Consider the following 21,209-nt stretch of genomic DNA (forward strand, 5'->3'; position numbering starts at 1 on the left):
AGCTAAATGAACGGCAGCTTCCACCCACTGCCCTCTACATGGACAGAGAATTTAACCCTTCAACTCCAAGCCAGCTTTCCGAGTAAGCAGTGACAGCTCTCTGCTCATCTTCTTCTCAGGTCACCCCGGCTTTCGAGTGCCCCCCACCATCCTGTCTTCTCTGGTCACATCCTGATTTGTCCATCTCCCTCAGAGTGTGTACCCAGAACTGCCTCCTGGACTCCAGGAAGAGTGCGGCTGGTAGCACAGACTTATTCTGAGTACAACGACTGTATTACAGAGTTTAGTGGCTTTGGGGGCAACCACATTGTGACATTATTCATATGAAGTTGTAAGTGCGTTAAAAGCCAGAGTCCCTTTTTATGCATGCTATTGAAGCACCAGGCCTTCTCTAGCTTAGGTTTAGGGGATGCCAATGTAGGGGCTACACTTTAGTGCTTTATATATCATCTTGTTACATTCAAATATTTTGATCATGATTCTGTCATCAAGCCATCAGCTATCCTTCTAGGTTCATCCATAGATTTGACAAACACCTTCTCTGCTTGGATTACACTGAGGCCCTTGCTGTGGCCCCCAGTTTCACACAGGTATAACCTTACAGCACCCTGCCTTGGCTGCACCATGTCTTTCTAGCATTCTGCCTTGGGGCATCTTTGAGACACCTGCAGAAACATGTACAAACCTGAAAGTACAGGGACTCGGTACCTCCGGGACAACCCTTGGCCAAGGGAAGAGGGGAATAATGGATACGTGCCTACCTCATCTGTCCTTCAGCTACTTCCCAGGCACATTCTGTGTGGCTCCTCAGAGGATCCCTGTGGGATTAAGCCCCCGCTGCCCACAGCAGTGACCAGCTTGGTAATGCAGGCTTGTGTTGACTCTTCCTCCTTCCTGTTTCTCTCTTTCTAGCCCCTTCTCCTGTTGCCTGGGATCAGTGCCCAAAATAAGCCACCTGCACACCAGCCCTTGCCTCAGGCTCTGCCTTCTTGGGGACCCCAGGCGAAGTCACACTCCATCAACACTAGTGATAATGTCCAACACGTGAGCTTCAATGTACAGCACCAGAGATCTCCCTTCAGGCAGACAGTGGCTGGAGACAGGCCTGTAACAGTCACTGAAACCACTCTAAAGCCACACAACTAGATTCTCACCTACTGCTATTTCTTCATTAATTCATCAGGAAATAAGAGGCTTTGTCAAAGCCTATGCTGAAACTTAGAGATGGGATTCCCTGTGATCTGCCTGGAACACAGAAGTCTCTCAGCAAATGCTATCCCCCCTCCTTTCCCACTGCCCCATCAGATAGGAAACGGCATTAGTTCTCCATGGTCCATCCTCCCACTCATAGCAAAACCATGCTGGTTCCTATTTCTTCATCCATACGCTCACAGATCATGTTTTAAATATTCTTCTGGTATCTTGCACAGGCCCAACATTAACCTCTGAGATGCCTACAATGTACAAAACCTGGTTTCTCCCTCCTTTTTCCTTTTTCAAACGGAGACAAGGTTATTTATCTTGAGGCACATGGAGTGGTTCTGAAGTCAGATGGTTTGTTTCTCCCATTCATTTACCACTCTTCAAAATTTCAAAACTGGTTCAGCATTGACATTTTAGTCATGCATTTTAACTGTGTTTAAATCACATGTTTGGTGCACATACACAGATAGAAACGTATACAATGAAAGTCAATGTTGTGTATGTATTTATGCTGCGCACACAGATGCTTGGATTCTATGACAGATCAGGATAAGCTGCTTCAGAAATTCCAATGATGGCACTTTACGCGAGTGCTCTGGGGAAGCAGGGGAAGAGATCTCTCACATTCAGTCTCTGGAATGAACATTCCTGCTCTTTCCAGCTCAACTTTACAGCCCATAGCATCAGAAGAAAAAAAAAAAGAAAGAAAGAAATCTTTCCCGGAGCCTCATTTTCCATAAGACACTGATCACTAGAGTGCCTGGAAATTTCAGCATATCCAAAAAGCTCAGGGAAATTCTCCAGCCTTCTTCAAACCCAAACTCAGTGCAGGCTGTGAGAGGTAGTTCAAAGAACCAGTGAGAGAATTATTGCTGAAAGCAGTCTATAAAATTCTCAAATAATTTAATGAGTGACCATATTACCAAACTAAAAAGTGTATTTCAGTGCTTACATGCGTAAGTAAAACTTGAACAGATTTTTAAGTCAATAATTCCATCATATGAAACACACCTGTACCACTAGGATACTCTCTGACTAAAGCAATCCATGGGGATTTTCCAGGGCAAAGTGACCTCAAAGTGCCCGTAGACACTTAGCATGCATTTTTGCACATTACTAGTTAGGACTGACCACAGTGTCCACCTTGTCCTGTCTTTCTCCTTCCCCTGCCTTCCAAAGAGGTCCCGCCACCAGAGCTAAGAAAGATTTGCTTTGCTCTGCATGTGAAGTCAACAGAAAACTATAGAGAGACTCAGAAAATGACCTTCCTCATAGCAGCAAGTTCAAGGGCTCTAACAGGCTACTGCCATTTGATAGGGACTGAGACAGGAGAAAGAGCATTGGACTGAGGAGAGTCAGATTCTGATCCCAGATCTTCTGGCCATAGCCTTGTCAACCAATGTCTTGTCTCAGAGCCTGGGAAAAACCACTGCCCTTGGTCAGATTTCCAAACTGCTCTCCTAGGACAGTTAGGTTTGGGGAGTAGGGGATTGGGGGGACATCCACTTCCCATAAGCCTTCATCTAAGTTCTCATTTGCAAACAAAAACCTTCTGACATATAGCCATAAAACTTGAAAGCTACTGCACCAAATTACCTCTAAATTACCTTCCATTTCTAACAGTCCACACTCAAAGCATGGTCTGCAGATATGCAGCATCAACATTAGCCTGGAGCTTGTTACAACCCCAGGTGTTCAGCGCCACCTCCCCAGGCCTCCTCAATCAGAGTTTTCAGTACAAGATCCCAAAGTGATATGCATGCAACTAAATTTTGAGAACTAGTCTACGACTCTTTATCTTTTCCTCTAACTGTTTCAGATGTTATTGCTCTACACTAGTTATAGTCAAAGCATCCTACAAAAATATCCCACTAGGAGAAGCCAAGAGAACTATTACTAAGTCTTATAATGTTATGCATACTTAAGTGGGATGAAAATACTAGGTGACCAGATATTCCATTTCCCTATCTTTAAATATGCTGGAAATCATAGAGTGTTGGGACTGATTCTCCACTCACCAAGCAATCACTCATGATGGTGAATATCCCTCATGCTCCCCTCTCTCTAACCTATTGACACTCATCCTTCAAAGGCCCAGGAAGCCTGCCCCTTCCATGGCACATGCACAGTATCCCCTGCATGTGTGGTTTCCTTGATGAAACTGGCATTTGAGGTACTACAACAGCAAGAATCTTCTGAGCCCTAAAAGCACTTACTTCACGTGACACAGTCAAGTTTACTTCTTCCATTCAGCTTCTTCGACTGCCCAATCCACCCTGTTCTCTCCTTTCACTCAATTTCAGTTTTGTTCTCTAATCAGAACCACAGCACTTAGCAACTGTGTATGATCGAATTATTACATCTTTTCCTATGTTTGTTTCAGCTCTGCAACTGGAGTATAAGCTACTTGAGAGGAGTAATGTGTATTTCAGCTTTTGATGGGCCCTGGGCTCTCTGCTGGGGTATTTGGTAAATGTATATGTGCCGAGGAACTCAGTCACACTTTCTTACCAGCTACACTCTGTCAGGTACCATTATAATAGCACTGTATTATCTACTGTGTAAAAGAAACCACTGAATCATTTGATTGTTTTTTCCTAGTAAACTAAGACAAGAAAGCTATTTTAAAATGTTGATAAGTGGAATGGGAACAAAACCCTAGAATGAGCTTCCGGGTTCCAGGGAGTCCCATGTTCCTACATAAAAGCAGACGGGTCCTCTGAATTCCAAGCTGACTCTTGGGATGCAGGCTGCAGAGCAAGGCCCAAGCCTGGACTCTCGGCCGCTGTTCTAACAGTTCTGCTTTCTTTGGGAAAATCCTGCCTCAGGCAGCTTCAATGGAAGCAAAAATAGCTCAGAAGAGATGTCTGATTCTGCATCTTAATCTATGTGAATTGGATGAGCTCAGTGAGGCCTTGGAAGGAATGATCAGGAGAGATGAAAAGGAAGAAACACATTAAAATCTCAAAGTAGTGCTTGTATATTTTAAAAAGGAAAAGAAAAGATTTCTAAGAGCACCACACCTTTCCTAACAAATGAGTTACACAAGGCACTTCACCCACAGATTAAAACCCCAAATTTCTCCTCGGGTCAAGGAGAAGCAATATTTTCCCTCTTCTCTGGTGTTGTCAATTCTCTTTAGAATTAGACTTCTGTATGACAGTCTGGGAAGTTTTCAGTTACTTCTCAGCCCCTTCAACCGTCATCTTGTGTCCTCATTTGTTTACTTAAACAAAAACAAGCCAATTTGCTGTGAAGTTTGTCTGCCTTTTACTTGCTTTGACGGGGACTGTTTATAATGTATACTCAATTGTTGAAGGCTGTGAGCACCCAGGTGATACAACCAAACCCAAATTATTCACGAAAAAGAGTACAAATATGTATGACCTGCTACAACTTACAATCAGCAGTAAACTGCAGGGTCATCCCAGACTGACCCAAAGAAAATTACAAAACCCTAAGTGAAAAGTGCTTCGTATATAGAGCCCCTATATATTTCATTCAGCAAAACGATTTCTTCTTTTCATATTCACCAACTGAAGGAAAAAGTGTTGATAAGTTATTTGGGAAAACTGGGTCAGGGCTGCGTATTTTTAGGAGAGACAGTGAAAAAACAAAGCTAAAACATAGAAGGTGGGTCCCAGTAGACTCATATCTTTTTAGGGTTCCAAGTCATTCTCAATCTCCTCTTCATAATCATTTCTGATAAGATTTCTGATCATTTAGAATAACATTATTTATATCAATTCTATAGTAATTAAAGGCAGATTTAAACCTGAGGGATAGAATAGATCCTTGCTGGATCATTAACAAGTAACTTTCGGACAATAACAAGGTTTTATAATCACCATTTCTCAGATAAGAAAACTGAGGCTTAGAAATTATTTAACTAGCCCAGGCTGATTTAAAAATCTATACTCTAAAAATCTGCTACAACTTATGCCCTCCTACGGCTATAAGTAAGTGGCCACCTGGAGAATACTTTTTTCTCTATTTCCATCCTTCCTTCCCCTGCATATGCCAACGTGGACAGCAACTAAGCTGCCCTCAGAAGATAATGCCACCATGTGGCCAAAATGGAAACTGTCTGAACTAAACTGGCTCTTCCACTCATGCCTCTCAGAGGATCATGCATGTAGGCCCATACATTAAAGGGGATAACACTATATTCTGCATGGGAGATACCTTCTTGCCCCCTCTTTACAATCCTTTTTACATTAATATATCGAACCATCTCCTATTCACCTCTCAGGACTCAGCTCAAACGTATCTCCTCCTCAGGGAGGTCTTCCCTGACTCCCCAGGCAATAAGTAACTAGGTTCACAATGTTCCCGGTATGCCTCTCCTGGTACTTTTTATCCCCATATCTATGCTTCAGCACCTATGATTTTATATTAGTCATTTACCCCACACTGAGAATATCTATCATGTACTAGGCACTGGACTAGAGTAAGTTACTTTTGTATTTCCATTGTATAACACTGGTTCAGGAAAATAGCAGGCAGTCCGTCAGAAAATGTTTGTTGAATGAATACATGAATGAAAAAACTACAAACAAGATCTTATCCATATCATCAGGAAAACAACTTCTGCTGTTTTCTTTTTATTCCATTTGTAACCTTAAAAAGTAACGCAGGGGCCAGGCGCGGTGGCTCACGCCTGTAATCCCAGCACTTTGGGAGGCCGAGGCTGGCGGATTACGAGGTCAGGAGATCAAGACCATCCTGGCTAACACGGTGAAACCCCATCTCTACTAAAAATACAAAAATTAGCCGGGCGTGGTGGCGGGCGCCTGTAGTCCCACCTACTCGGGAGGATGAGGCAGGAGAATGGCGTGAACCCGGGAGGCGGAGCTTGCAGCTTGCAGGGAGCCGAGATCGTGCCACTGCACTCCAGCCTGGGCAACAGACTGAGATTACCGTCTCAAAAAAAAAAAAAAAAAAGTAACGCAGGGTACAGGATGGCATACTTGTACTACAGAAACCAAAACCATAAAAATCATGGAACCAACATACCTACCCTCTAATGACAGTAAGTTTACACAAATATGGGGTGAAATTGACAGCCCCTCATCCCATTCTAAATGTGTTACACCCAATACACTGTGATTAAATTTTTTTAAAGTTAGAATTGTGTCTAGAATAAGAGTAAGTACATTCTGAGAGGTAGTCTTCCATCTCCACAATTTTTTTTTTTTTTTTTTTGTCTCAAACATCACGATTTTGGATACTCTTTTCTCTTGTATTTAACTATAAGTATAGGAATTTATTGCCATTTACTTACCACAAACATACACAAATCGTGTATATTTTGTGGGTTACGTTTTTGTGGATTAACTTATAAGTCTCTATGAAAAATATATTTCAAGTCCAAGTGACAAAAGCCATAAATCAATAATGCCACAAAACCTATTTTTCTTTTGGAAACTTCAGGTAAAGTCAGTGGGTTGCATTTTTGCCACTTGTAGGTATCAAATGACCTGCTAGTCCCGGAATTGAGACTGGCCAGAAGTCTCAATGTTCAACTGGGGCAGTAGCTGAAGAGACTTATCTAAGGTTATAATGATTCTGGAAACAAGACTGTACGAGAGAGCTGATCATGACTGTATCTGTTAAAAGAAAAACACACCCACAAATAAATCCATAGGGATCAATTCAATTATTTTCTCAGAATCTCCAATGACCATGAGCCTGAGGCAAAGGATGAACCAGTGAATCACTAGATTCTCAGTAAATTTAAAAGAATGAAAGCACCAAATTACATCCCGTGGATCTCAAATGAATCATGTTTAATGTGCAGGATATCTCACTATTTATTTTTTTCTTTATTATACTGAGATCGAGTCCCAGATATGAATTTGGTTCCCATTCACCAAGTTTTAAAATCTCTAAACACTAGATGAAATGTGAGGGTTTTTAAATTGATGATTACAAAATAAAGTGATACAAGATGACTTCGGTACAGGAAATCTCAGCCATCCAATGAATGAGTCATTCTGCACAGCCTAGTTTTCTGAATTGGTAAGAGCCTTGCACATGAAAACAGCTCAGAGGTTAATTATTCTGGGTGTAAATATTTCCAAAGTATATTGAACATTTCCTTCTCTTCTTAAAGAGTGTGTCTAAAAATGTATTCTTTCCATAGTTCACTGTTAACAACAGTAAATAGCAATTACTGGTTTATGTTATTATAGAGTGGTGCCTGCAAGGTCAATGGAGGGTTCCTACTCTAATATTTCCAAGCTTTCAAAGTTTCTGCTCCAATTCTTGCCTAAAGTTACAGTTTTTCTGTCTTTTTCCTAGTTGTCAGGCTGTCAGGGGTCACCTTTTACTACCGATTACAGCAGCCCCTCACCCCATTCTAAAAGTGTTACCCCCAATACACTATGGATTATTTGTCAAATTTTTTAAATGTTAGGATTGTGTCTAGAATAAAAGTAAGTACTGAGAGAGGGCCTGAAATATTCTCTTGGATTTTCATACTATCTACTCTGGTTGCGAGTGGACTTTTTGCCCCCTTCCTGGTTCTTGGCTAGTTTCCGGATACGCAGAGAGCCACACTACAGACTCAGGTATGCTATGATGACTCCTGATGCTCTTTATAATCCCCACACTCCAAATGTAAACCAAATCATCACATGACCTAAGAAATTTCTGTCCTGGCCACACAACAAAACAAGTGCAAAGATTTCCGTGCAGGCGAAATGTCTAGGTTGAAGGATTAATCCAGAAACTGGAGAAGAGTTCCTATCTTACATAACAGTTCTATATTTTGTATATCTACATCATTTAGCAGCATGAACAGGTGGGTATCTTATACAAATAAGTATGGCCAAACATTTCTTAAGGGAAAAAATTACCAAATGACTTAAAAAAACTCACAGTTCAGTGTTTTTAACTATGAGATTTTTTTCAATTAGGCCATCTCATTTTAACATTTAACTGTTTTACTTACTAACCTGGTGGCTGCTATATTGGGAAAAGTCATCTCCATTACTCAAAGGGAAAAAGTGCTGCTCCAACATTTGAATAACCTAAAGATGAGTTTGAATAGTCCCTACCAGCACTGAAATCAAGCATTCAACCTAAATGGCTCTACGTAAATCCTCTGCAATCTATAAAATGCAAAAGTTTATATAACCCTGTTTGTCAAACCTGAGAAAGTAAAACGGAGCAGGTAAACCAGGCTTCCCGCTGAAATTAAGAACACAAGCAAAGAGGGTGGATCATCAATTACCCTAGTTATGCTTCCACACCCCAGTGAAGGAGGCTGGCCCTCCAGCTATTTATAAACGTGGAGCTCAACCAAAGGGGGCCCTGTCATCACCACCCCAGTGAGTCCAGGTGTGAGCTGGGAGGCTCGGGCTCAATGGAATCTCCCTCAGTACGGCCCTCCATACTTGGCCATGCAGGATCTTTCGGGTGCAGTCCTGTCTGGTCAGGAAAAGAACTGTGAAGATTTCCAGCGGTCACTTCCACCCTATGATTCTATATATGGAAGCATCCCATTCTAGTGTTTTCACCATCGTGCACACCATACTAGGGAGGAGGAATGAGTAGGCCGGCTCGCTTCTTGCTGCTCTGAAGGCACACTCACTTTAGTGTCTCCCAGGCCCCACTGCCCTGGACTGGACCTTGTCATCAAATGGCAGCCCAGACCTCTGCTGAGCTTTGCAGGCTCGCAGCTTCAACATGGAACAGCTGGAAGAGGACCCTGCATTCTTTTCTCTGCATAAACACTGGGGGCTCTGTTCACCCTCCTGCAGCCGCATGAACTAAAGAATTTCCCCTATCCAAAATCACAACCATCAGACTTTTCCCCCATCCCCCAGCCTCCTCCTACCCTCCAGGATATAATTTCAGTCTGTCACCACCCACGCTAGCAAATAGGAAACTGCTGGACCTTTCGACTATATTCACTTTCCATACTAGTTGAGGTGTCTGTAAATACTAGCAGGGTAATATGAAACGATTCTGTTCTATTCAGTAAAGTTTCCTGACGAGAAGCATTAGGGAACCCACTTCATGCCTGTCCTTTCTCCAAGACCCTTTCTACAAGATCTGTATCAATATGGATAATGTCACGAGCGGTAAGCTTAACCCCATAATACACATACTGCAAATGTCATTTTACTAGTCTGTAGCGTCACCTGCATATTATTCTGAAGACGAAGCTCTAAAACCAGAATATCCGTGGGGAAAACCGAATAATAAAATTGGATTTTCATGTACTCCCCACACAGCCTTATCCAAGCCTGGCTTCTGAAGGGCAGTCCCGGGCATCTATCATGTGTTGCTGAAATCCAGAGAGCCACGTTGCCCAAAAGAAGAAGGAGGAAGGAAAAAACACACACACCCAGAAAATCCAGACTCTACGTGACCTGACTTACTTATTTCCCAGGAAACTGCATGAGAGAAAAATCAATCATTCATGCTACGGTAGCTACCACACGGAAGGGGCTGATGGAGTTCACAGTGGACAAAACCCCAAAGCGGCCGGCGGAGGTAAGTGGGCGGGGAGGGGGGGCGGGTAAAGGAGGGAGCGGATTGCGAGGGCCTCGGGGGCCGCGCGGTCCGGGTCCTGGCGGAGCGGCTGGCGGGGGCGGGCCCGGGCCTGGCCCGAGGCAGGAAAGCGAGGGGCGGGCGGGACGGTGGCGGCCGCGCACTTACCGGGGCTGTTGGCCTCGCGTTCGAGGACGTGCAGCTCGGCGCAGTCGGCCAGCGAGTGCTCCAGGCAGAGCTGGAGGAAGCGGGCCTGGGTCTGGCTCACGCGCTTGAGCAGCGACAGCAGCGCAACAGTCTGCTCGCACTCGTTCCAGCCCTTAAACCAGCCCGCCAGCACCCCGACCTGGTCGCGAAACATCATGGTTAGGGGGCCGCCCTCGGTCTACAGAGCCCCCTGGGCGCCCCAGACCGCCCCGCCCGCCCCAAAGTTTGGCGGAGCCGCAGCCCCGCAGCCGGAGACGCGTTCCCGTTCCAAGGTGGCTCTGGTGCCCGGACGCTGCAGGTACTGCCTGGGCTCCCGCCTCTCTCGTCTGGTTTCAGTTACGTTCCGGTGGTTCTGGCTGATTTCCCCAGAGACGATGACAGACAGTAGCACGGAAATGTTTCTTTAAAAAAAATAACGACTTTTTAAAAATCCCCCACAAGGCACACAACTGAATGAAGAATGCTTTCTCCCCCCTTCTTGCAGCTTCGGGATGGTGATTTCCGGCGTCCTGGGGTCTCCTCCCCACTGGGCGGCAGCTCGGACCCTTCACGCCCGCATTCCCGAGCGGCGATCACCACTGGAAGGAGAAAAAGAGCTGCAGTGAGACCTCGGCCAGCGGAGGAGCGCGCCCTGGGGGACCAGGGCATCAGAGGGGGTCGGGGGTGGGGGCGTCCCGCGGAAGGTTGGGTTCCCCGAAATCTGGCCGCCCCCTCCGCACCCGATGCGGGAGATAGGTTATTCCCGGCTGGGGAATAGCGAAAAGCCTGCTTCCCAGGTGCGGGAGGAGACCCCGCGGCTTCCTGTTGCTGCCGCTGCCAACGGCTGGTGCTCCCCTCACGCCCCGCCCGGGGTGGCCTCGGGCGCCGTGCCTGCGAACGCCAGCACCAGCAACAGATCTTCCCCGCGCAGAAAACTTGCAATGCGGCTGCGAAGGGGCGCGGGGGTGGGGGTGGGAGCTAATGCAAAGCAGAGGCGGAGGCAGCGGCAGCCCGAGTTCCTTCCTCCTCCTCTTACTCCTCCTCCTCCTCCCAGAGAAGCAGCCGAGTGGCTGCAGCTCCATCTACAGCAACAGCCAGCATCTCCACCGCCAGGCGCCCCTCTGGATTTAGGCCGTGAGCAGCCGCGGCAGCAGCTCGAGACAAAAATAAACTCTCCCCACCCAAAGCTCCGCGCCCAGCGGGCGGCGGCGCAACCCAGAGCCCCGGCTCCCCCGCACCGCGCCGCGCCAGCCCACCCGGGAGGTCTCCCAGGGCCTGCTCTGGCCGGAGTGGTCAGTGTGCGCGCGCGTGTGCGTGTGTGTGCGCGCGTGTGTGGCAGGCATCCTGCCGCCGCCGCCTACGGGCGGGTCTGTCCGGCCCGGCGCCTCGCCCGCGCGTCGCAGGCCGAGGGTGGCACAGCCCCGGGCACACGCCGCGCGCAGGGACTGCCGGGGTCCGCAGCGCTACCCCCTGCGGCAGGCGGGGCGGCCTCGCGGGGAATGCGAATCGACGCCGCAGGCACACGCCCCCCAAAGACAGCAAAGAAGAAAGTTCGGCTGCGGGGGTTCCCCCAGTCCCATCTCGGTTCTGGTGGCCGCCGCCGGCGGGGAGAAGAGCACAGCGGCTCAGCCTTCAAGGGGCGACTCGCTTCCAACAACACGCTGCTTCCGACTCCCAGAACTTCTCGGGCGGAGGGGGAAGCCCCCGGGGAGGGGACCCCAGTGACCAGCGGGTCCCCCGCCGAGGGCCGTAGGGAGGGAGCGCTCACCTCTGCGCGGCTCATCCCGGCGGCACGGGGGCCCTTGCGCGGGTCCGGGACCGCGGCGGCTCTCAGCGGGGTTGGGGGCGCCCGGAGCGCGGGCCGCCGGCCATGCCGTCGGGGCGGGCGGCGCGGGGAGAGTGCGGCGCTTCGAGTCGGGGCCGCCGCAGCCGCTGCTGCTGCTGCCTCCAGTGTCGGCTCGCGGAGGACTGAGTCGCCCGAGCCGGAGCTCCCCACATGCTACTGATTAACATACACCATTACATCATGGGCTTGGCAGGGAGCGCCCGAGCGGGGGGAGAGGAACCCGGGCGGCGGCGACGGCATGCGGGGGGAGCCGGGGGGAAGAACCCCGGACCCGGCGCAGGGAGGGGGGACGGATTCCTAAGTGGGGACCAGAAAAAGGGGAGGGGAGCGGAGTGGGAGGAGCTGGTGGCGCAGAGGGGTCGGGTAGAAGGAACCTCGGAGAGGAGCGAAGAAGTTCGGGGAAGAGGACGGGTCCGGGTGAATTTCTTCCCGCGGCCGCCTGCGTATTCTGGAGGGGCCGGGACACTCAAGCCACTCGAGCCCCGACAGAAAGGGACCCGAGGGCGCTCGTGCGGGGGCGGTGCTGCCACCCGCTGCTCGTCCTTGGGAATGTGGTTCGTCAGCTCGGTGACCCTCGGCCCTTCTGGGGCCCGGGGGTGGCCGAGCTGTGTGGCCCGCGGGCGGTGAGACCCGAGGTCACTGCAGCAGATGCTGGGATGGTTTCCGGGGATCGTGGAGGCGAAGGGTTCAAGAGGCTGAGGGGCAATGCACAGGGTTGGACGTGCCCAGACGCTGGGCTCCGTGCCGCCCTAGTCCAAGGGCCTGGCCCGGGTCGGGTGCCAGATGCCCTTTCCTCTGGCGCAGGCTCCTAGAGGCCGGCCCGGTGCCTGGCTGAGTCCCACTCTTCCCCGGGGAGGCGGCCCAACTCCTGAGACCGGTCGGGGGAGCCATGCCTGGCGCGCGGGCTGCGGCTTCGGGCCTGAAGCGTAGGCGAGCGCCGCCCTGGGCGACAAAGAGGCGGGGCGAGGCCACCTGTCGGCGCTCAGGCGTCGCCAGACCTCACAAGCTTCACCTGGATCTGGAGAGTACGCAGGGCAGCGGCCACACGGGGGCTTCAGGTCCTTGCCGCGAGAGAGGCGAGGAGGGCGCGGCGCCAAGGCTGAGTGGTGCAGGGTGGGCTGCGAAAGTGCCTGATAGTCTTGCAAGTAAAGGTTTGGTTAAAAATACCCTAAACCCTAAAAACCTCTGTACCTCCTGATATGGGTTGAATAATCGCAAGGAGGACTTGATGACTAAATCTGGTCTATCTCCGTGATTTCAGAGGAAGCACTGCTCCCTCCAGCAACTTGAGGCTTTGTTTATACAGGAGTAATTCTGAGAAGGCAATGAAACGTGTGCTTCAGACCAGCCTTTCCTACTCCTGCTAATCCACTGTTTTGAAGAGAAAGTATCTGAGATATTATTCCACTAATTAACGCTTTTGTTTTCCAACTCCAGCATATGTCCCTGGAATTTCAATGTTTTCTTCCCTTCCTCCTCAAATTTAGTTTCTGCGGCGTATAGGTCGTTTCAGACACGTGACAGCACCTAACCATCTGTTAGGGTTTTTGAAAGGTCTTGTCGAGCTGCAAAAATGTGGATTTTTTAAAAAGTTAATTATTAACCATACAGGTAAAGTATCCGCATAATTTAATGAATATTTTGCCCTATTTAGAAAACAAGAAACCTGGAGTCAGTGTTTTATTTTTGTTTTATTTTGTTACTGTAGAGGCAGGAAGGCTTGATAGATTTTGTCCAAGAGATTACTATCAATTAGCTAATTCTTAGTAATAACATATCAGGAAATAGGGAGGATTAGAGAGTATGGTCAACTTCAGTATATATCTTGCTATAAATTGTAGGAAAAGCAGATGTTCTTACAGGGCTTTTGGAAGCTCCCAAGAGTGAATTTCTTTTAAAAGAAAGTGAAAGAAACAGAAATTTCATTAACATGTGTTTTCACCTGCAACTTACTAAAGGTATAGTAAAACTAAAAACAAAACAAAAGAAAAAAAAAGAAAAACCTCAAAACGCTTAGGTTGGCGAATGAAAATACTGCCATCTACTGGAAGAGTGTGGTTCTTACAACAGCCTTTGACCTAAGAAAAGACATTGATTTATCTGATTTTTGAATTCTTACTGTTCAGGACACTCTGTAAGACATATAAAGTTGAGCATGACCTGAGCTGTCAGTACTCTTGTATTTGTTTATTAACAATTCCTTTCCTCTGGGCAAAGGAAAGGCAGTATAAATGAAACCCAGGGATATGGCCTTGCTATTCCCCAGAGTGAAGTCATCACTCTAAAGGAAAAAAAAATACCATTCATTAAATATAAGTTATTGTATTAAGTGTGGATTTTTCCTATGTCAACCTGGACCCAGTATTATTGATAAATAAGTGCCTAACATTTAGTAAATATTCACATCACTTGAAAAATGAATGAAAATATCCTTTCATTAAAAGATATTACTATGTCTATGTTCACTATATTCGTATTTATTCATTTGAAAAATACTTATTGTGCCACCTTGTGCCAGGCACTGGGTTAGGCAATAAGTGCCCTGAGTATTCTGAGTACCAAGTACAGGCACTGAGTACACAATGGGGTACTAACCAAGAGATACTCTGTATGAATAAAACACAGATCAGATTGTCAAATGAATTAACATTCCCAACATTATTTTGCTTTTCTCCTCCTTGGAATCTGGGAAGGGAAGAAATTGTTTTCTGAGTGAATAAAACTTTTGATCAAATAATTCAAATGTTCAGATGTTCCAAAGATTACTAATTCTAGATAAATCATTGACATATTTATAAATCACTGCTTAAGAGGATGTCTGGGTATTATTTGCATCAATAAGAAACCCCAAAGATTTCATGTTTATTTTAAATTTATATTTCTTCTAGAATAATCTAAAACAAAAGAAATGCATTCGATATAAAAACATTAGAGCTATAAGCTTTAATTATTTGCTTTATAAATGAGCAAAAGTATTAAAATCTCTACATAAAGGGAAATGACAATGGATAATTGCCATTCATTTAATCATTTGATAAATATATAGAACACTTGTTCTGTGCCAAGTCCTCAAGATAAAATGTTAAGACATTTGGTATTTTTTATCTAACACAAAAGCCCATATAACAAACATATATATGATTATATTATATATCAAGAAAATATATAAATAAAATTTCATATATTCATTACACATTTTTAAATGCATATATGTGCCACAGGAAAATGTGTGAAGAGATTTACACCAAAAGGGTAACTAATGGTGAACTTCTCTGCATGGTAGGATTTCTGAGGATTGTTGTCTTGTTTCTCTATATTTTCTAACTTTTCTACTATGAGTAGGAAAACTAAAACCAAAACACTACATGAGTTCAGGCCTACTGTCTAAAACTTAATTTTAAAAGAAACTAAAACTCTACTATAAAATTTAGGTCTATAACTCCCAAGAATTGTTTGAGCCTGTATCACTTCCTACCTAGGTCTTGTCCTTGACTCATTACTGCGTCTCCTCCCTTCCTCAGTTCTCATCTCTCCACTCTTTAGCTCAGACATTTTCGGTGGTTTCTGAATAGACACTGAATACATTCCAGGCTATTTGGGCTGGCATACAAAGACTCCAGGATTCAGATACTATCTGCCCTTCTGCACGTCTCTTCTACATTTCATTCACTGATTCATTCACAGAAAGTATTTGTTGAGTATAAATCACTGTGCTGGATAATTAGAAGAGACAAAGGTAGAAGAAGAACCGTGCTCTCTTGAACCTCCAGTGGGTAGCATAAAGTATGTTTTTGGCATGTGCACGCACACACACCCACACTTCACAAAAACGTACAATGTGAAGTGGGTCTGAGGGGAGGCAACATACAGTGTTGAGAGAGACAAGAAGAGGCAGCAATTCTGCTAGAAAATTAAGGAAGATGCTGTGGATCTGTTGCCTTTTGAGCTGATGTTCATTGGATAAATAGTTTCAACACAGATAGGCAAAATTTTAAACATTTATGACATCCTATGGGGACCAGGATATCTAGATATTATTTGTATCAAGAAAGCGTCCTGAGGACTGCATGTTTGTGTATTTTAAGTTCATATTTCTTCTAGCAGTTATAAGTAAAATAAGGGAAGGAAATGCAGGTCCTCCCAGACTTTGCTGTACGCTAGTGGAAAGTGATTCTCCAGTAACACCATCTACTAAATAAGCTATTGTGTGTCCTTTTTCACATTACCGGAGAATGCAATTTTTAGGACTCTACCCCACTGAAGTAAAAGCACCATTGCAATAAGATAAAGCATACTAAAATATAAGTATAAATACAAAAATGTTAATTTTAGCAATTTGTAATGGCAAAATGCTAGAATATCTATCTGCAGGGTGATGAGCAAATAAAGTATTAAACTGCCATATTGTGAACTTTATGCACTTTTTAAAAATATATATATATATTTTAGAGACAGGGTTCACTATGTTGCTCAGGCTGGTCTCAAAACTCCTGGGCACAAGCGATCCTCCCAAAGTGCTGAGATTATAAGCATGAGCCACCTCACCCAGCCTTATGCACTTATTTTTAAAAATAAGTTATACTTCACCTGTAATCCCAGCACTTTGGGAGGCCAAGGTGGGCGAATCATGAGGTCAGGAGTTTGAGACCAGCCTGGCCAACATGGTGAAACCCCGTCTCTACTAAAAATACAAAAATTAGCCAGGCTTGGTGGCGAGCATCTGTAATCCCAGCTACTTGGGAGGCTGAGGGAGGAGAATCGCTTGAACCCGGGAGGCAGAGGTTGCGCCACTGCACTCCAGCCTAGGCGACAGAGCAAGACTCCGTGTCAAACAAAAAAAAGTTATACTTGAGTAAAATGCATCAAAATATAATAGACTGATATAGAGAAATAGATAAATTAACGTGATAATGTGATAAAAAACAAATACAACAAAATGCTAATTGTAGCATATTGGTGGTGAGGATATAGGTGTTCACCGTTTAATTCTTCCAAATTTTCTGTATGTTTGAAAATGTTTATAATAAATTATTAGGGATAAAAAGGAATGATTCAAGTTCCCACATATTGGCCTAAAAAGATAAGTTTTAAAAGTGTCTTTAGTATAATTCTATTTTTATGGTTTAAGAAGGCTGGCTCTAGAGCAAGAGTCCTGAGTCTTCAAGCCTAGCGCCCTGTGATTTACCAGCCCTGTGACCTTTCTCACGCCACTCCCACTCTGGTTTAGTGTTACTGGAAACTAACTTACCTCGTTATTATGAGGAGTAAATAAATAATACACTTGATTTCTTAAAACAGTACCAGACATGTAGCAAGTATTCAATAAATACTATTATTAGCTGTGATTGAGAGGAAAAAAGGGGGCATGTCGGGTGGGAAGGAGCAAACCTGTCTCTCTCTCTATATACACACACACACACACACACACATATATATACACACACACACATATATATGTGTGTGTATATATGTTAAACTTTGTATATATGTTATATATATACACACACACATATATACACACACATATACACACACATATACACATACACACACATATATGTGTGTATATATGTTAAACTTTGTATATATGTTATATATACACACATATATACACATACACATATGTGTGTATATATGTTAAACTGTATATATGTTATATATACACACACACAGATATATATGTGTGTATATATGTTAAACGTTGTATATATGTTATATATACACACATATATACACACATATATATTCACACACATATACACACATATATATGTGTGTATATATGTTAAACTGTATATATGTTATATATACACACACATATATACACATACACACATATGTGTGTGTATATATGTTAAATTGTATATATGTTATATATACACACACATATATACACATACACACATATGTGTGTGTATATATGTTAAACTGTATATATGTTATATATACACACACTCACATATATACACATACACATATATGTGTGTATATATGTTAAACTTTATATATATGTTATATATACACACACACACATATACACACACGTGTGTGTGTATATATGTTAAACTTTGTATATATGTTATATATATACACACACACACACATATATTTGTATGGAATGGGAGGAGGACACACATACAAACACACACATGACATTATTTTTTTTGTTTGTTTTTAAGTGTAATGCAACCCCATAAGGAAACAATCAGAGAAATCCAGAAAGAAAGACATTCTCCAGGATAACTGGCCTGGAAAAAAACAGCAGGACTGCTCCAGATTAAAAGAGACATAGGACACACCACAGTCGTAAGCAATGTATGACCCTTCATTGCATTGAGGTTTGAAAAAATAGCTATAAAAGACATTTGGGAGACTATTGAGGAAATATTGAACATAAGCTGGAAATTAGCTGATATTAGGGAATTATTATTAGTTTTGTTAGGTGTGACCATGGTATTGTGGTTATGAAGCAGAGTACCTTTTCATTTCATTTTTAAAAAGATGTTCATGCTGAGGTGTCTGGGTAAGTGGTCAAGATGTTTGCAACTTAGAAATAATTCAGCAAAAAACACATACATAAACACATAGATAAATGTGGCAAATGTTGCATCAGGTGGTGAATATAATAGGTCTACATTGAACTATTATTATTTTTTTGTTTTGGTTTGGTTAATTTTGAGACTCACTCTGTCACCCAGGCTGGGGTGCAATGGTGCGATCTCGGCTCACTGCAACTTCCACCTCCTGGGTTCAAGTGATTCTCCTGCCTCAGCCTCCCAAGTAGCTGGGATTACAGGTGCCTGTCACCACGTCCAGCTAATTTTTGTATTTTTAGTAGAGACAGGATTTCACCATGTTGGCCAGGCTGGTCTCGAACTCCTGACTTCCAATGATCCTCCCCCCTCAGCCTCCCAAAGTGCTGGGATTACAGGCATGAGCCACCACACCTGGCCTGAACTATTATTTTTAATTTTCTGTGTGTTTGAGATTTTTCTTAATAGAAAGTTTAAAAACAGAGTTAAGTAGAAAGTTTTAAAACACAGACATGGAAGGTTGTGAACAACATTTGCAAACACAGGAGATGTGCAAATTCTTAGTAAATACTGTCACTGTCAATGCTTTGGCATTAAGAACAAAGACATGAATTGTAGCAACATCAGAGTTTAATGCAGTGTTTCTCAAAGGGGTTCACAAACCTTGAGCATCACAATCACCTGGGCTCTTATTAAAAATGCAGATCCCTGCTGGGCACGGTGGCTCACACCTGCAATCCCTACACTTTGGGAGGCGGAGGAGGGAGGATTGCTTGAGCTCAGGAGTTCCAGACCAGCCTGGGCAACAGTGAGCTCTCGTCTTTATTAAAATTCAAAAAAAAAAATTTAGCTGGGCATGGTGGTGCATGACTGTAGTCCCAGCCCCTTTGGGGGCTGAGGCAGAAGAATGGCTTGAGCGTGGGAAGTCAAGGCTGCAGTGAGCTCTGAGCATGCCACTGCACTCCAGCCTGGGTGACAGAGTGAGACTCTGACTCAAAACAAACAAATGAAAAAAAGCAGATCCCTGAGTTCCTCTGCAGTTACAGTGAATTGGTTTTTCTAAAGGTTCCGGGTGAGTCTCAATTACAGTGTTTACCAAACCTCCTTGTTACCAGACGCACCTCGAGCATTCACTAAACATACAGATTCCCAGGCCCCTGGCTTGGTAATTTTGATTCACTTGGGCTGGGACTGAGCATCTGCATATGCAGCAAATGCTCTAGGCAACTGTATGATTCAGCAAGTTTAGAAAACACTGTTTAAAAACTGAATGCAGGCCGAGTGTGGCGGTTCATGCCTGTAATCCCAACCCCTTGGGAGGCCAAAGTGGGTGGATCACTTGAGGCCAGGAGTCCAAGACCAGCCTGGCCAACATAGCAAAACCTTGTCTCTATTGAAAATGCAAAAATTAGCCGGGCATGGTGGCACATGCCTGTAATCCCAGCTACTTGGGAGGCTTAGGTGGGAGGATCTCGTGAGCCCGTGGGGCAGAGGTGGCAGTGAGCCGAGATTGGGCCATCGCACTCCAGCCTGAGCGACAGAGCCAGACTCTGTGTCGAAAAATAAAATAATTAAATAAATAAATGAAGTTAATAAATGAAAACTGAATGCAGTTTCCTAAACACACTTGATAAGAATCACCTGGGCTGCTCATGGAAGTCACCCATATTTGCGGACCTCACAAAATCTTTCTAAACAGAATCTTCTGGGAGTGGGCATGGAAGTCTGTATTTTTATCAAGAGACTCTGGTGGTTCTTGACATCAGACAGCTTGGGAAACATCAGAGCACAGTTATGCAAAGCCATCTGAAAGGATGGCCCAGAGAAGCAATAGGGCCAGCTACAAACAGATGGAATGAAAAGGGGATGCCCATGCAGTGTCCACACAAGCCCTCTCTACATGAAAGACAGCATCCCAGCCATCTCACTGCCACTCGGGCCCGTCTTTTTTTTTGTTGTTTTTTTGAGATGGAGTCTCACTTTGTTGCCCAGGGATTACAGGTGCCAGCCACCACATTGGGCCCATCTTTAAGGCATCCTAGTCCCCATATTCCAATCCCAAAAGCCTGATTAGAAGATGTCGTCCCATATGGAGTAGCTACAGGAAGAAAATGTGCTGGCAGGAGTGTGCAGGATTTGGGTGCCCTCAGTAGTAGAGTTCTCACTGTAAATTAATTCTCTTTCATGTCAGATGCATGCAACAGTCTCACTATCTTGCTGAATGTACGTCAGCTCCTGAAAGATGGCCTAATTGGCCTGATCCTTTTTTTTTTTTTTCCCTGCACAAAGGAGGGCCCTGGCGAATTTGCTAAGGTAAATGTGTCCCTTTGGAGATTTCTGGGAAAACACCCAGACATCCCTTTCTTTCCAAGCAATTTCACACTCTACTATCCTCTGGACTTCTACAGCATATTTAGACGAAGAGAAGTGTCTGTTGGCGAAGTCAGGTTTTTGGAGCAGTAGAGTGGGTTTTTAGCTGGACATGCTAGAAACATGCCTTGCCTCCCTAGCCGGCTACAGGGCCCCCACTCGCCACCCTGGCCTGCATTCAGTTCCTCAGGCGCATTCAGCTCCTTCCCTTCTCCAGGTCTTTCCGCTGATATGCCTGGAGAATTGTGTCTCTCCTACTCCTCACCCTGAGCCTCAAAAAGCGACTCCCTCAGGTTTTAGCTTAAATGCCACCTACTTAAAGAAGACTTTTTAGACCACACTATCTAAAGTAGTGGCCCCTTTCTTATGGGAGCACTTACCACAAACAGAAATGATGTTGCTTATTCATTCACTTATCTCTTTATTATTTCTCTCCCCTTACCAGATTTTACACCCTTATTACAAGCACCTTATTTGTTCCTAGGATCCTCAATATGTTCATACGACCTGCCATGTAGAAGTGCACAGTATATACTTGTGAATTGAATGAATGAGTCTCAGGGCTGGAA

General features: G+C 44.8%; 1 protein-coding gene across 5 annotated transcripts in view; it reads right to left on the reverse strand.

Annotated features, from left to right (window-relative positions):
- LOC105481794 (sterile alpha motif domain containing 4A) overlaps positions 1-11,841 on the reverse strand; it is a 224,917-nt gene extending 213,076 nt beyond the window's left edge. For 2 of the 5 annotated variants that reach the window (XM_071100160.1, XM_011741530.3), the window contains exons 1-2: positions 11,660-11,835; positions 9,874-10,490 (exon numbers count right to left, since the gene is read on the reverse strand). In XM_071100160.1, coding sequence (XP_070956261.1) covers positions 9,874-10,069 — 196 coding nt within the window. In that variant the 5' untranslated portion in view covers positions 10,070-10,490; positions 11,660-11,835. Of the gene's footprint in view, positions 1-9,873; positions 10,491-10,631; positions 10,773-11,659 lie in introns of those variants that run through there. The other 3 variants (XM_071100158.1, XM_071100156.1, XM_071100157.1) reach the window with 3 other exon arrangements.
- Between the last annotated feature and the right edge of the window lie 9,368 nt (positions 11,842-21,209).

Source organism: Macaca nemestrina, chromosome 7 (genome assembly GCF_043159975.1).
Source record: "Macaca nemestrina isolate mMacNem1 chromosome 7, mMacNem.hap1, whole genome shotgun sequence".
Classification (NCBI taxonomy): Eukaryota; Metazoa; Chordata; class Mammalia; order Primates; family Cercopithecidae; genus Macaca; species Macaca nemestrina.